The following is a 17122-nucleotide window of genomic DNA, read 5'->3' as shown; positions in this document are numbered from 1 at the left end:
GGTCGTTAGTTTAAAGTTTGCAAACCGTTTAAGCAGAGAAAGGCGGCAGAGATTAGTAGCTATTTGGATGTAATCTGTATTTATGTGTATCGCGGTTTTAGACATCTTAAAAGTAATAATTATAACTGGATTAATTGGCTAATTTTGGAACGAATGGATCTTTATCCATTGGAATTGAATAGAAATTAAGTTTTACTCTCCAAATCCTTTCTCTTGTTATTTTATTCACCATTTGAAGTGGAATGGTTGAAAGTTTCTTTGGGAAACAGATAAATTTCTTATTGTTTACAAAATAAGCAAAAAAGTAATTACGTAACGGATAAAGACAATTATGAAAATTTAAAGTTGCAAACAACAGAGTTCTCAAACCTGCCACTGCCTACCTTCAGGGGCACACAAATCTTAGACAAAATCGATGAAGGTCAGTACACAAAAGATCCTTTCGATTTTTTTTTGTTCAGCTAACTAGGATGAAGTGATCTTTTGGAAGAAGAAGCCTGCTGGAAGAAGGAACGGTGAATAGCTTTATTCTGCTGAACTAAATCAATTGTTCTGTATTACTTTCACTTGTCACTATTTTCATATGAAATTATATAAAAGTGTAAATAATATACAGTACGTGAAATAAAATTTTGTGTTTTTTCCATAAAATACTTGAAGTGCTGCATTCCATTGTAGGTAATTGAATTGAATAATAAGAAAGAAGTAACATAACTTATACATGAGCTAAGCGTCAATCGGATGGCAAATGCGTAGCAGGAATGTATCTGGTATCTGGTACAGAATTGCTATTTGTAGCCCCCATCGATTGGGCTGTAAGGTATGGCGAACGGGGTAGCGAGTGCTTGTATGTGAGTTCAATGTAATGCTGCAGTCTTCATGATGACCTCTTCATACCGTAGAAGTCGCGAACGATTACTTCTGTGTTTGCCTTCTGCTGCGGGCTGCTTGCTGCTGAATGTCGCGTGCAGTGAGGTGAAAGTTGCGATAAATCAATGCGTCGTTGTCGTTGGAAATTGCCACTGACCCGTAACGAGGTAGAACAGGGATGGTATTACCAACTGCCCAGCTGCTTTGGAATGAAGTTATGCTAAACTGCGACAGTGCAATAAATGCATTTGTAGAACCACCATGTTGATGTTTTATTTTTATTGCTGGAGAGAAATAATTTTTATTCGTTTTCTTTTTCATCACTAAAAAAGAATACACATTAACATATCGTCACGCAACATAACATTTTCTGGTTATAAGAAACAAGCAGGGATCGATTCCATTTCGAAACAGTAAAAAGTATACAGCCTTATCAGCTGCTTTACCATCGAGTCACATTTATCATCCATCCTTTATCGGGTGCATCCATCGTAACAGTGACCGATTTTCCCGCACTCAATGGTGCCGTGCGGTCTCATGGAAGGCTTGTTTACTGTTTTGTTAGTGTGCAAAAAAAAAACCTCAGCTTCATGGCACGACGATTCATGTCCCTGAACTAGCGCGAGACAAGATATATAAAACGTCATGTTTATTTATCTGAATAATTTATAATAATCTCCAACCACCTTTTCCGGCTTCAGACTATCAGCCAGCCCTTGCATATGGATCATATCTTTGCTGTAACTTTTCTCTATTAAACTGGTCCATTTGTGTTTAACTGGCTTGACAATGACTCTCCTGATCATCGGTGTTAGGTTTCAGCGGATGCGGTTAGGAAATGCTACTCAACCTGGTTGTACCGACATTTTTCCTTGATAACGCTCTCCAAAGCTGGTACTGGGGTGAGTTTCAACGCGTGTAAATTATGATACGATCAACGTTTCAACCACACCCCATTACTTTACCTTGCTGTCTGTCTGACCAACGACACCAGGCACCCGACACACACATAGCGTGGGCATATTGATGGAGGAAATGAAATATTTTGAAGCGGTTTTCTCAAAATACACTCTTGACAAGGACGTTCGTTGGAAGCAACATTTTGGCACACAATCTGGCTTTGGATTTGCATAATTATGCACATCCATCCATAGATCGGAAAGGTGTGTTCGTTTCGATTGATGATTGCTGAGCCTGTACTGTTTAGACGAAACATTGATTGCTTTAATCGTTTCGGATCAGGAAGTTGATTTGCTTTATTATTATGAGCTTATTGTTGATGTGAGTTTTTATTTTTTCTCACTATGCAAAACTAAATCGTAATCCTCAAGAAGAGTTTTTTCCGTCTTGTTTTGAATAAAGTTCTCATAAGAAGCACTGCTGCTTTCAAGATGTTAATATCACAAGAATCCACATCATATCTTGTTTTAGTGGCCTGTAGTATGATAAGACTGATAACTGTAGGTAATATTATCATTCTGATTTGCTCCAATTACATTCTTTGTACTCCATATCCAATGGACAATTTAGGAGCTAGACCGATTGTTATTCCTAAACAGCACAACTAGTGTATATGAATTCTATACCCAAATACCTGTAAAAAAGCATAGCGAGTTAACCATTTGTATAACCTCTCCATTATTTTCCTAGCACTGAAGGTTGAAGGATTCTAGACAGCGTAAACATACTTTAGACTTGGGTCAAATAACATCGCTTTATTAGTCAACCCGAAACTGAGTGTTTGAACTGAAGCAGGTAAGATATAGGATAGACGTTATCCTATTACTTATACTAGACAAATAAAATCATTCAATCAAAGGATTTATGTATACATCAATCTTTAAAAAAGGATTTTCTTATCCACACTAAGGAAGGGACATGTGTTACCTAGGAGGTTACCCTGTGGGACATAAATTCCTTTATATTACTAATAGAGTAATATCAAAGGTAAAAGGTTCTGCTGAAAATTTGAAGATTACTCTTAGAAAATTAAATCGTTAAAGTTATCCTTCTTTAGTAGACTGCCTTCTTCATAATACTAAATCATTGATTTGTTTTAGCTTGAAAAATAATCCAAACAGGTGTCTTCTGGTGTGCATCAAACACGTTGGTAGCAGTTGTTCATATTGATCCTTTAAGGCTTTCATCTGCGTTATCGTTCGCAGTCATCTACTGATGAAATCCTAATTAAGAATTCTAATATATTATCGTAAACGAGCTGAAACTAAAAAAAAAATACCTTCTTGGTCAAAATATTGATCGATTTAGAATTAAGTAAAAACAGTTGTGTGATTTGAATCATGAATTTTTGCCTATAATAATTAACTCAGGCTCAATGCAACTTTCGCAAAGCAAGTTGTGTCTATTTCACATTTATTTCGATTTTTAAACGCAAAACTAGAATTTCTACTTGACTAACAACCAGCCCCACTACTTCTGCTATCTTGTTGATATTCATTCTAATGGGCCTAATGATGCATTTCTATATTTTGATCGCACAAAATCGCAATTCAAAAGCATCGTTAAAACACTACCTACAGGCTTACCTGTCGGGTTGGCTGGTGTAAACATAATTTCCTAGCCTCGTGCCACGATCCACCCTGGTCAGGGTCAACAGGTGTGCGGGTTCGGTATTTTTGCGACCCAAGCTCGGCTGTGGCAAAGAAAAAAACAGATTCGGCAACCTGCTCCGGCAACGCGTACCAAATGCCACCAAAATGAACGATCCCCGGTGTGATACCTTCTAGCGAAGAAATCATTCATAGATACTCGTACGGGCTTGAGAAGATGTGCAGAGACGATATTTAAATCAGCCCACCTTGGTGGTAGTGCTGCTGAATGACGACCGTATAAAACTAGTCCAAGCTAATGGGTGCGTTGCGGATGGTTGATGGAATAAAAAACCGGGCGGGGATAGAAGATGCTCTCTTCGACTTATCTAGTAATGGGAGTTGGCAAACCTTGAAGAGATAGGCGAAAAATAGTCGTCTTTGGATGGCGAAGAAATGTGGCTTTTTGGAATAATTATATGCAGACAGGTTACTTTACTACAACCAAAGCGTCCTAGCAAAAAAATCGTCTCGATGACAGATCATACCACAACAAAGATTTTTTTTTTGTGTTAAACCAGACTAAACACAACTAACAGTAAGCTAGCACAGCTCATGTCATCTTCAGTGTTTGGATAGGAGCAGCGCAGAAGCAGAAGCAGGATAGCATCACGCTGAAATTTGGCAAAATCAAGTCCTTGCAACAGATCGTCTATTTAGAGGACGAGCGATCGCTTCAATGTGTGGGAACAAAACGTTTTCTGATTATATAAAGCGCATCCAATCGTACCGTTATCGTATCAGTTGGTTTTGAGATCTTCTCAGCACAGCATACGACATCAGCTCCACTTGCTCTGGAATTGTGGTGTACCTCTCGTGTCGTAGGACCGTGACGTGTTCAAGAATACAGTACAAAATGTTCCGAAAATTGGTGAGTTTCTGTGGGGTAAAATCCTGTAGTTCTAAAGTGTTGTTTAAGTAGCTGTTGTGTACAGCAGCCTTAAAAGTCTGCCTGGAATTGCACGTTCCACCAAAAACCGTAGGGTACTGGTTTTGTGATGAAGTAATTCGCATTTTTTCTCGTCATCGTTGCCGCTTCATTCGCTAAAGAAAATGCGACTAACTTCCTCGCAAAAGCTGACCGCAATGATCGGCGAGGTAGCGGGCAAGTGTGTGTATGCGAAGTAAGGGCGAACATCTTCATGTTTCGGCTACTCAAGGATCGTTTTGTTGTTCGTTTTGGAGAAAAGCATAAATGGAACTTGGAACTAAAATGACCTAAGACATTTTAATAATGATTCCTTCCCAAATTTAAAAATTCCAGGTTGTTGCCTCACTCCTAGTCTCGCTTGTCGTGGCTCTCCCGCAGCGGTCTCAGTCTCGCGGAGGTGGCGGTGGTGATGAGTCCGGTGCAGAAACCCTCAACCAGGACACTGTGATCAATGCGGACGGTTCGTACACGTACAACTATGAGACGAGCAATGGTATTAGTGCGTCCCAGGCAAGTAACGATGGAACCAACGCCAACGGAAACTTCGCCTTCACGGCACCGGACGGTGAGAGGTACGAGATTGTGTATATTGCCGATGAGAATGGATTCCAGCCGCAGGGTGCTCATCTGCCGACGGAACCGCCAGCACCCGAACACGTGATCAAGATGCTGGAGGATATGCGCGCCAACCCACCAGAGGGTGCCGACCTTGAGTCGCTCGATGCTACCCTGAACCGACTGCGCGCCACCCTTGGTTAGAGGAGGTGGTCGTGATAGTGGGTCTAGGGAAGCCAGCCTGCGACCAGGAGGAATAGGTTAGTGAGATGAAAGTGTACAGCGTCTAGATAAAGGTAGCGTACGCCAGATTGTATGCTTGTGTATTTTTAACACAATGTAAACTATTAAAGCCTCGCCATTTGCTGAAAAAAAAAACACAACAGATATTTGAGTTTTTTTGGAGTATGAAAGAAAGTGCTGAGCGACAGGCCGTGTTCAAATTCTTCAAAACATAACTAATTTCGGCTATTGGTAATTTATGTATCCGATCACAAGAACATAAAATTGAATACCTGGAGTAAATCAGCTTGTTGATCACCACTAGACTGGCTATATATCAAGCAGCCCCTTGCATAATGCTTCTTGAGGATCAAACGCTTTGCAATTAGCAAAAAACCAACAGTTAAGCAATGGGCTCGTCCGGGAATTGAACCCGGGACCTCTCGCACCCGAAGCGAGAATCATACCCCTAGACCAACGAGCCACATAAACAGAGGGAGACATCATGTTCACAAGAAATCACTCTCAGCCCAACAGGCTCCAAGCATTGTTGCAACAATACACAATAGACGGGATGGAGGATTCACCCTCCACGTTTCGGATCCATAAGAGAGCTTTCTGTGTTCAGTTTCTCCTCATAGCTAAAAATAGTCAAAATTTACTCTCATCGCAGGTGGAAAATGTTGAGTGGGGGTTTTACTTTCTCTTGTGGGCGATTAAAGAGAGCATGGAACAATTATCTCCCCTATTGCTTCGTCCACAACGTTTCGTTTAGCTTAGAGTGCACAACAATCCCTCTTTTAATATTTGACAACAGGTTTATTTCATTTCCAATCGGATAACAAACAAATTCAACAACGAAATTCAATTTTTCTACTTAATGCTACTGCGCGGTGAAATGGTAAAAGTGATCAATGATTGATGCGTGTCCTGGACTGGACGACCCAGGATACAGCACCCTCTGATGAGATGAGATGTTGAATGAGGAGGTCCTGTTCCGATATCACTTAGTACTGTCGCAGCCGAGCGATGGTGGCATCGAGCGCCTCCAGACTGAAGTCCTTCTGGTCCTTGGGCGGGTTGGCACGGATCTGCTCGAGCGTCTTGAACACGTGCTCGGGGGTCGGTGGTGGCGTCGGCAGATGAGCGCCCTGTGGCTGGAATCCGTTCTCGTTGGCTACGTACACGATGCGGTACTGAACACCATCGGGTCCGGTGTACGAGAAAGCTCCGTTGGCACTGTGAGCTCCCAGACCTTCCTCGTGGGCGGCGATACCGTTGCTCGTCTCATAGCTCCAGTTGTAGTGACCGTCGTCCTTCAGCACATTCTCGTACGACACGATCTGGGCGTGAGCGTCCGGGTTTTGCTGGTGCGAGTAGGCCCGATCGAGCGGTCCAGCAGCAGCGGTGGCCACAAGCAGGGCGGTAGCGAACACGAAGCGGAACATTTTGACGAATAAGGTTTGTTGGGATTGCTACGAAACACGCTAATGAATTGACGACGACGGCTGATTAGCTGCAACTGATGCTGACAACTGATCCAGTTCCCTAATTTATACCGACGTCCAAAAATCTGCATCAGCCGCACACGCACGACACGCCCAACAGTTCAGTTGCGATCGAGTTCGTTTCGAGCCCGACACTTGGGGGGTTTTCGGGGGCACACTCAAAACTTCGGACCAACGGTGTGGCGACTACCCAAGGCCAAGGTCAAGTGTAACAGTTTTCTCGTAGGACGGTACTGTTTCGGGTGGCAACAGGTACGCAATGTCCGTGCACCACCATCAGGTAGGTGATTGATTAAATTTTCATTAACGCATGTCTCCGTAACGTGTTGCTGCTAATCATTATTGAACTGACCGGTATTTCTCGTATTTGGTTACGAACCAGACGCACGAAAATCCGTCTCGATCGATTAGGGGATTACGCCAGTGAAGGGTAAAGTCATTTCTCTTCATTCCACACCAGAACGTGGTCGGGTGCTGTCGTTTTCGGTACACGGCGATGTCGGATGATCGCCATCAGCGCAGGTGCATAAGAAATTAATGAACTAACTCGAGCTTCAAATGGAGCTACATTTTCAAGATGCGGAGTCTGGTGCGCTCGAGCAAATATGTGGACGAAATTCCACTGGCATAGGAACGGTGGCGCATGCGCAGCCGCAGCGCTGTTGGAAACGGCCATCATGTCCGTGCCAAGAAAGGATAAAACCCTATTACCGGCATTAAGGAGACAGGCCAGCGAGCAAACAAATGGATAAGAATTTCCCCTCCGTGTGATTGCCATGCTTGTTGTGTCAGCTTTAGTCGATGGCTTATGTTCATAATGAACACGGTCTTATGTGCAGATATGAAATTATGCAAGACTTGCTTATATATTTCGTCATTGAAAAAGTATGTTAATAATTTTATATCCTTTGCAATGCGACTAGGGCGTATTAGCCGTACAAAAATTAGTTAAATTCATTCTTTTACTGTGTCAACTGCTACCGTTGTTATTTGCCTTTTGTTAGTTAATAAGGACAACATTAAACTTAACTTTATAACGACGGACTGCTGATGCATATAATAATTAAGATCATACTGATGGGCGTCATCGCCATCGTTTTTTGATCGTTTAACAACAATAACGTAGCTAACAAAATGTTGGATTTGTCTGTTGATTATAATAACTGTTGTATGTGTTGTTAATATTAAATGTTTTGAAATGTTTTTGAAATTTATTTTACTAAGTTAAAAAATAGTATTGATCCTTTGACATAATCTTTGCAAGTGGTTCATCAATTTTTGAAAAATGTATTGGTTTTGAACGACCAGGTTGCACTATTTGTATGTTTCCTATAATATTGATTCATTGAAAAAGTTTTACAGTGACAGACAAAAAATGAAAATAATTAAGAGATTAAAAATATTTTGATCATTTAAATACATTCACATCAATGCATTTAAGTGCAGCTTGAATCCTAGGAGAGCCGGGGCACAAACCTTATCCGGTATTCATAATTCTAGTAAACAAGCTGGAGTGGCGGAGTGTAGTTAATTGTTGAGCCAACAGGAAGAAGAAATTTTGTGTAATTATTTTAGTTACAAGTACAATAGTACAAGTTAGTATCAAAGATCGGTTTCAATTCAAAACCTTCCATGTGCCAAAAATCGTGCACATGGAAGTGCTTTTGTAAATGAATCAACTACACAGAGTTATTCAATTAGCACACATCATGTTACAAATCAAATCTAGCTAAACCATTTTGCAGAAATTAGATTTACACCCTTGCGATTAGATTGGCCTTTAATGCATCTCGACCAGTGTTGTTCGACCTAATAAGAGTACATGGCTCTCCGCGAAGCGGATAACACAACTGTCCGATTTAATCGGCAAATCATCGTTCAATTCAAATTGTCACTCCCTTTTTACCAAAAACACCAACCGACAAGCACTCCCAATTAGAGCTGCACTCAAATGCGTTTTGAAAGCTCCCAACTTGTAAGGATAGTTCCCCGAAAAAGTGTCGACCGATATATTACACACATACAAAAACCGCCAATAACATGGCCAACCTTACACGCCTAATCCAGTGCGTTCCTTTAATCCCTCCACGACAGCTAAGCGACCGTCTAAATCTGCACCAAACACATGTCCGACATGATCGCCCATTGGCAGCCTTCGAGAGTCGTCACCTCTGAGGTCAACCACCGTCCGGCATGCGGGTCCATATGGGTTGGCAAAAATTGGCAATCCTACGGGCTGATTGAACTGATTTCGGCAACACAACCGAGTAAAGAACAGGAGTGAACTAAGCATGGGCTTGGTCTGCACCGCACCACACTTACAGTCCCTTACCGGCGAGAGGGCGGTCACTTTTATGTGCGGAACCGTCCCACACGTTGGTGTGTACGGGGACATAATTACAAATCGAAAAAAATGAAGAGAAAAAAAAACGCAAATTCGCCAATCATTGACATTGACCCGGTTGCAGGTATGCGGGTCCTTTCCACTGTACAAGCGAGACACGCCCGAAACATGTGACAAGGGTTCGTCGCTTGTGCTGGCGGTAAAGTCTTTCTATTGCACATTGGGGCGGCAGGTTCACGATGCGAAAAACCAAAAAAAAAAAAATCTGCTCCACTTTTGCGAACGACGGCAACAGGTCGAGTTGGACACACATTTTTGCCGCTTCACGTGATGTAAGAGGGAGAAAGGGAGAGATAGAGAGAGAGAGAGAGAGAAAAAGCATTCAGCAATGTTTTATAAGTGTCTACCAGTGCTTAATATGGAAGGGAATGTTGCTTTTTACTTCTATTTGTGCTCCGATTTGATCAGCACTCTATCTTATCATAACGATCCTTTGGCCTGCCTTTGCAATCATACACACACACACGCGGAATGAAACGAATTACTCCAACTGCTCATTAACCTAGTGTCTTGTTGCTAGGCGACTCCCCGGCTAGCAGATCGCTTTAGGAATCTTATAAACCTGAATTAATCGACACTAGCGCGTGTGCATGTGTGCGTAAATGCGTGATGGTAGACAAATTTTCGAAAGGAAGCTAGTGTTTGTCCACATCGGCTGGTTCCAACACCCAAAACTGACCTCGTCAATCCTTAGCAGCGTTGGTTTTTCAGTTGAAAAACTCCAGCTGATGTAATAGTGAGTAAGGATTTGTAGGGTTTTGCGTCCGATATTTGGGGGACATTTACTGGTACACAACGTGAGTATGTGAGGAGGTATATAAAGTCAAACACTTTGGTCATAAGTCATCATTCCACAACGATCCAGCCTTCTTACAACTTCAAACATGTTCCGTTTCGTGTTCGCTGCCGCCCTGCTTGTGGCCACCGTTGCTGCTGGACCGCTCGATCGGGCCTACTCGCACCAGCAAAACCCGGACGCTCACGCCCAGATCGTGTCGTACGAGAATGTGCTGAAGGACGACGGTCACTACAACTGGAGCTATGAGACGAGCAACGGTATCGCCGCCCACGAGGAAGGTCTGGGAGCTCACAGTGCCAACGGAGCTTTCTCGTACACCGGACCCGATGGTGTTCAGTACCGTATCGTGTACGTAGCCGACGAGAACGGATTCCAGCCACAGGGCGCTCATCTGCCGACGCCACCACCGACCCCCGAGCACGTGTTCAAGACGCTCGAGCAGATCCGTGCCAACCCACCCAAGGACCAGAAGGACTTCAGTCTGGAGGCGCTCGATGCCACCATCGCTCGGCTGCGACAGTACTAAGTGATATCGAAACAGGACCTCCTCAAGCAACATCTCATCTCATCAGAGGGTGCTGTATCCTGGGTCGTCCAGTCCAGGACACGCATCAATCATTGATCACTTTTACCATTTCACCGCGCAGTAGCATTAAGTAGAAAAATTGAATTTCGTTGTTGAATTTGTTTGTTATCCGATTGGAAATGAAATAAACCTGGTGTCAATATTATTAAGCGTTTGTTGTAGTGTTTTTCAAGAAATTTTTCATTGATTACTGCTGACTAAACTCCGGAATATTTTTTATTTTAATAATTTGTTTATCTACTGCAGGAACTTTGGTTTTATGTTTTTTTTCCCTTTAACCTACTTATCAAGTTTTGTTCTAGTTATTTTACCTTTTGTTTCATAGAATTAACTCATCATTAAAAAAAAAAATGATACAAAAATCTGAACCGACGATAAAAGAAAATGAAAAACGAATTATACTCCAGTCCAACTTGTTCTTCGTGCACCCATGATATAACTCTCTTTCTGTGACCTACATAGAATGCATTCTGCAGAACCAAAACGCGCTGCTGCATTCTACCGACGGCAACCATTTGATAATTGATTGCCTCAATTAAGTGAAACACATACGGCGCTTATGTTGGCCACCCGTCGAGTGTGATTTTCGAGACACCCGTTTCGACCGTACGAAGGGAAAGGATTTTTTCTTCCTCGCATTCGTCGTCTCACATATTTTGTTCTGCCCAAGACAGCTTGGAATGATAATAGGGTGGAAGAAAGTAGTGATATTTCTTTGTCCTAAGTGACAACGCTTGTTAATGTGTAGGCCCTGTTAGTACGAGCTGCGTCCGGACGAAACCAACGTAGGATGGTGAAAGAAAATAACTGGAAGCTGATTGTTGGTGCAAAAATGGCTCTTTGATTACCATTCTTTGGTGGGTTCAACACAGTATGTGGTGGAGTTTTATCAATGATCATGTTCGAACTAATTACGATTAACAGCTGTGCTGAACATTGTTTGTTCGCCTGGCACACATATCAATATTTTTAAACGAAATGTTTCGCAGCTGAAGGGAACAACTCATTGACTGTGAATTGAGAAATGAATGTATAAAAAGAACATAATAAGGCACGATTTATATTACGTTCAATTTCACAATTGCTTAACTGCACAGCTTGAAGCATAATAACAATAACTCGATTTTGTTTTACAGCATGACTCACAGATGAACGCCTACAGGTATGCAATTTGCAATACATATACTTCGAGGGGAGCATCAATGCTCAAAATAGGTGGTTGGTTCGTTATAGTTTTAACTTAGCAGTCTAGTACCAAGTATAACTGTACTTAACACAACACTCTTTTGGCTGTTGTTGGAAAAATAGTGTTAAAAAATTTATATATTTTTACCTACCTTTTACAAAATTACTACATGGTTCTTTGCCCGGTAGCGGGATCAACGATGACTTCATCTAGAAACCTTAAAAACTGGCAAATGTGTGTCAAATATACGTATACTCGTATAGCAGTTAAAACCAATCCTGAGTCGTTTGAGATCATTTGGCCAGAATAGTTAGTTAGCTCGTCACCGAATGGTATTTTTTTTTGGGATAAAATAATGTACTAAAACTTCACCGGATTACTTTATAAAGCCTGATGCGCAATATGCATGTCAATGTTTTATTTTTTTCCTGATAGAACGGACTGGCCTTATTGCTATTTTACAAACTTTGTACAGAAATCAATTCTTGTTTAAATTTCCGAATCATCGGCAACATGATTCAATATTTCCAACGAAGCTTGAAAAACAACTAACAAAAAGTTTATAATGCTTTTGGCGCTGGCTAGCTTTCCCTGTCACCTTTATTTAACTAACCCTAAATATTATAGTTTATTTTCTTTTAAAGTGTTTTGGTTTTGTTCAAACCTTACAGCAAACAAATGACTGGTCAGCCCGGCAGATTTGTTGATATTAGCGGCCACTCCTAACACGCAGGGAAGCTTCAATCAAGCCATAACTGATAGGCCAAGTGGAGGTAGTGTCGGAGAAAAGGAGAAGAATCATAAGATTTCTGTAAGCAAACCATCGTGACCTTCTTATGTAAGCGTACAAAGTCCAAATTAATTTACTCAATAGAATTCAAAAGCAAAAATTGCCAACTCACAAAACAAGCATAGAAAACTAACTACCATCAATGGACCCATTTCACCCTCATTGAGCCTTGTTACGGTCACGAACCTCATAGATAAATGTCACTCAGAAATCAAACACATACTCAAACGCTGTACAAATATTAATCTAATTTTAGCGTTCCTCTCGGTCCGACACACCCCTGGTTTACTATCGTTCTACTTCTACTTCTACGAGATATTTACACAGTTCTGCCGATTCTTCTGACCAATTAAGAGCTGATGCTTTCTATGAAACCATAAGTCCCCAAAACCGGTCCAACCTTGCGCCAATATTGACACATTGAAATCAAAATGAAGCACTTCAACGCTCACGGATCAACGCCAACAGACGAATGGTTTTGCCACCTGCCGAGCCAGTGGCGTCATGATCGATGCATCGCTCAATGCATTCTGGTACAGGTTGCGATTGACGTCCTCCGAAATTGAAGGAGACCAGTCTTGGCTCCAATGCGGAAAAGCAAATGTCACCCAGAGAAGCAGATGATTTATGCGAAACGGATAAACAAAAGCAAATCAAGCACACAAAAATAACCCAGTGAAAGGAATCTCGTTGATCGAGCTGTTTTGACAGTTGAGATAAATATAAATAAGCTAGAGAACCACAGCTGTGACCCGGCCGAAAGACAAAGCGAACGAAGTTGCATTGCTAAACTGCAGCAGCTTCCCCATCATCCGTCACGCTCGTCCACACCGGAGCTGATCTCCATTCATAATTGGACACAAATTTTTGGGAAATAAAATTTGCACCGACACTGGCAAGGCCGTACGCCGCCGGGAAGGGGACAAATGCGACGGAGCGACAGCGACGCCAACGACAACTTAATTGGATCATAAAGATATACGCTTTATAAACGGAACCTCAAAAAGCCAGCCCGGGCAGGGCACAAATCGTTTGTTGCGTTCGCGTCCGTTTGTTGGCTTCGTCGATTGAGCATTGAGTCTGTATCCGCATCTGGATAAGCTGGTTTTTGCAACGCTATGACGCATGGGTTCGCTACTACTTTGGCGAGTTGAGAGCTGATGGTTGATCTTTACATTAGCATTTACTGGTTTGGTAGAACTTTATTTAATAAAGTGTCAATTGCCTTTGGGTCTGGATTCCTCGGCAGAGGAAGCCCTTGTCGATCGCATGTGTGTGTAGCTTTTATTTCGTACATCCTCTTGCTTATGAGCTAGAGCAGATCATCACTGACTTTTTTGATCCAATATTTGATTTGTCCACGTCGATCAGCCGTTGATCGAGCGCTGCGTGCCGGATGTTGGAGAAGTTCAAGGTTCTCGACGAGGATGATCTCGATTCGTTAGTTTCTGGTCCGGTTGTTTTGTTCCAGAATTGAGTGTGAGTGTGACTATGCATGGGTAGAATAGCTCCAACCATCTAATGAACATCATCTACGATTGGTTAATAAGATGCAATTAGTGTCGCTTAAGATTCCGATCGTTTGCGATACGCTTCTGATTGAGATTGTGTTTCTTTGATAAGAAATTGGATTCGGAAAGAGTAGCGTGAAATGGGAAATATTACATGTCTTAAACATTCTTACTTGATATGTTTATTCAAATATGAATAACTAATGCCTTCAAAATTACTGTCAACCCCCTAGAATATGTTAACGTTTGATGTGATGTCCTTGCGCAAAATGCCACTCTATTTACGAGCAATCAAGACTCAAACGAATTCAAAAACGTTCGATCATCGGCCTGGTGAAGGTGGCCTAATGGAGGGCTTGTGATCCCTTTTTCCCTCTCCTTTGCCCTGATTGGATGGATGCAATAAAATAAATCTACCCAACAGCTATACAAACCATTGTGGCGAATATAAAATATGAGTGCTGCGACCACACAATCGCCCGATAACTCATGCCGGGCTTTAAAAGAATGGATCCCTCCGCGAAGCGTGAAAATGAGCCTTCACCCGCGCACAGACGCATGCGCCTCCCTAGGTTAGTGGGTTCAATAAAATAATGAGCCTATAAAGTCGATGCTTTAATGACGAGCTGCTAATTTGCGACGCATTTATTCAAATGCGATGGCTCAGATACCGTTCGGACGCGGGGGAACCCATCTGTCGAAACTGAAGCGGACCCCTTTTTTCTGCTATTCGGAGACAACGAAACCTAAACGAACGTTTTGTTTGGAAGATACCCATCCAGGGAACATAAATCAGGAGTGTCGTCAGGGTTGTCATGTGATGCGGATGATCCAAAATGGTTCGATGTTTTAGGACGATTAGATGGTGGAAGGGAATGGAGGGAACGGACAGCTGTGACAGCGATATGAAAGTGACAGAAAGAGGTCTTGATGGTGCTCCATAGGTCAAAGGATATGTTATCGGTGCTAGACAGTTGCTTAAGCTTGGACACGTCTTGCAAAAGACAAATGTGAACGGAGGTAGGATTTTGTAGTTTTAGCATTCACTTAAATAGAAAAATCTTGAAAACTGATATCTGAGACAAATTTTATCACGACATCAAACTCTATTCCGCGCATACCTCACTCAGAAAGGATCGTTTCCGAATTCCTAGCGAATAATATGTTGCACATCTTCATATATCTAGTACAAGAATGGGCATCATCAAGCGGTAAAAGAGCCAAACATTCGAGACGGATGACTGGCAGGATTAAGCAATGTCAAAGGTCTATACCAAATGATCTGTAAATAAATACGATTCTTTCATTGCTACTTAAAGCTTGGCTTGGAGCAAGGCGCATAGAATATGAAAACAATTTATGAACAGCTGCAACTCTTACATTTTCCTGAACGATTTAGTCACATTACTAGTTAAATTTCCGAACGAAATAATAGTGCATCGTGACGAGCTACTATTTTATTTATAATTAATTATGACGGTCCAGTGCCGTATTGTCAACACCGCTTGTGTTGAACGAATTCTATAACCATAGTTATAAGGCATTTCCTCCTTATTCCTTGCCTTACCCCGGACATACTCGGTTGATGACGAGCTACTTTAGGTAAAAAAAATCAATCTTTTTACGAAGAAAGGAAAGCTAAACGCGTTGTATTGATCCCTGGATCTGTTGAATTCAACACAAAAGCAAACCTAGGATAAACATAGCTGTTAGAATTCGAAAAATTTGTCGTAAGCCAACTGTTGATGCCTCTGAAGCTTGGAATCGTATTAAGTACAAAATATCTAATGCAGAGATGTAGCCCTCACGAACCAACAAACCAAGCACTGTCTGACCGCTCCTTGACTTATAAGAAAAGTGCTACAGAGGACGCCCGTACATTCTAATGTCTTTCAGTTTCAGTTAACTTTTTAATGGCAGCTTATTGATGATTCGATAAAACTAGAACGATCCGACCGGAGCTGGACTTATGAGAAATGTGTTGTGATAAAACATTCGAATGTCTTCAAGTTTGAACTATGCCCGTTTCCTGTAAAATTATTGAAGTATCAGCATGCATATTTTGTGACCAACAGGAACCTCACATAATGGTTTAACTGTTTCTTTCTTTTTTTTTTTGCAACAATTTGATGAGATAAAAACTGTTTAACACACACATTTCGCGACAGAAATCTAAGCTAAACGATGCAAAATTTTACGACCAACCGACCTACAACAGCAGGGTCGTTGGTATTTTCCTCCACAGGAAAGTTAATCATTAAATTCGCTTTGCAGCGGAATGAAGCTGCTAAGTTTCGTCTGTCACCAAGGGTGCGTTGGAATTAAGACCACTTAAGGTGGAAAAGGAAATCCTGTCTCACAGTGAACGGGGAATTGAAACTGAAACTCCGCAGGGTGTCGACGGAATCGAAGAAAAAAAGGGGAAAAAAACTTCTAGGTCGATTTTTACGATGTGAAAGAGCAAACATTAAATTCCAATTTAAAATTGCTAAACAATTCCGAAGAGAATATGGTACAACCTTGATTTTTAAGCAAGTTACATTTGTGTTCCAAAAACCTCTGGCAAACCCTTTTTCGTACTATCTTAATCATCTTCACTCCTACACACGTACGTTCCTTTAACCAAAAAGCACCGGAAACACCAGCAGCAAACACCCAGCATGAACCACACCATGCGTGAGCCACTCGCCTGCGATCGCGGGATGATGTCACTTCAATATTTAACGTTTTTCTCGAGGCAATAAAAGTTTGTTGGGTTAACATTTCCCACAGAATAATGTGCGTCCCTTGCCGCCATTTCACTCGCATCGTCTGACACACGCAACAGTCCACTGAGTTGGCACCGAAGCACACACGAACACGCGTACACAGCCACGAGTGTGCGTGCTTCAACCCTAGTGAATCATTATCATCGTCAGCTGAGCTTTTAATCGACCAATATCCAAAACAACGATCTTTATGTCTGTCGTATCTCAGTTTTTATGTCACACCTAATTCGATTAGGTTGTCCTCATAAAATAATATGCCACGGCAAATCCAAGATTCACGCCAATCAAGTGGCGGGCTTTAAAGGCGCACGGAATCGATTGATTCGGATGTGTTAATCTAAAGTGATGCCGAACGTTAGTCGTTCGAAGTGTGAAACATTTTG

At 41.8% G+C, this 17122-nt stretch overlaps 3 protein-coding genes and 1 non-coding gene across 4 annotated transcripts in view; 1 reads left to right on the top strand and 3 right to left on the bottom strand.

The window, feature by feature from the left end:
• Positions 1-17122, bottom strand: part of LOC126562922 (non-structural maintenance of chromosomes element 1 homolog) — a 260347-nt gene that overhangs the window by 177073 nt on the left and 66152 nt on the right. The window lies entirely within an intron of this gene.
• Positions 5600-5671, bottom strand: Trnap-cgg (transfer RNA proline (anticodon CGG)). Its single transcript has one exon. It is a non-coding gene; the product is annotated as a tRNA-Pro (tRNA).
• Positions 6195-6635, bottom strand: LOC126563230 (cuticle protein CP14.6-like). The gene has a single exon (XM_050219858.1). The coding sequence runs from the start codon at positions 6633-6635 to the stop codon at positions 6195-6197; it is 441 nt and encodes a 146-aa protein (XP_050075815.1).
• On the top strand, positions 9984-10424 carry LOC126563231 (cuticle protein CP14.6-like). The gene has a single exon (XM_050219859.1). It carries the CDS (start codon positions 9984-9986, stop codon positions 10422-10424), a length of 441 nt encoding a protein of 146 aa, XP_050075816.1.

Source organism: Anopheles maculipalpis, chromosome 3RL (genome assembly GCF_943734695.1).
Source record: "Anopheles maculipalpis chromosome 3RL, idAnoMacuDA_375_x, whole genome shotgun sequence".
NCBI classification, from domain to species: Eukaryota; Metazoa; Arthropoda; class Insecta; order Diptera; family Culicidae; genus Anopheles; species Anopheles maculipalpis.
This window is presented reverse-complemented; position numbering and strand designations above follow the sequence as displayed.

Coding starts and splice junctions, on each gene's coding strand:
- LOC126563231 (XM_050219859.1), top strand. CDS start 9,984: ATGTTCCGTTTCGTGTTCGCTGCCGCCCTGCTTGTGGCCACCGTTGCT.
- LOC126563230 (XM_050219858.1), bottom strand. CDS start 6,635: ATGTTCCGCTTCGTGTTCGCTACCGCCCTGCTTGTGGCCACCGCTGCT.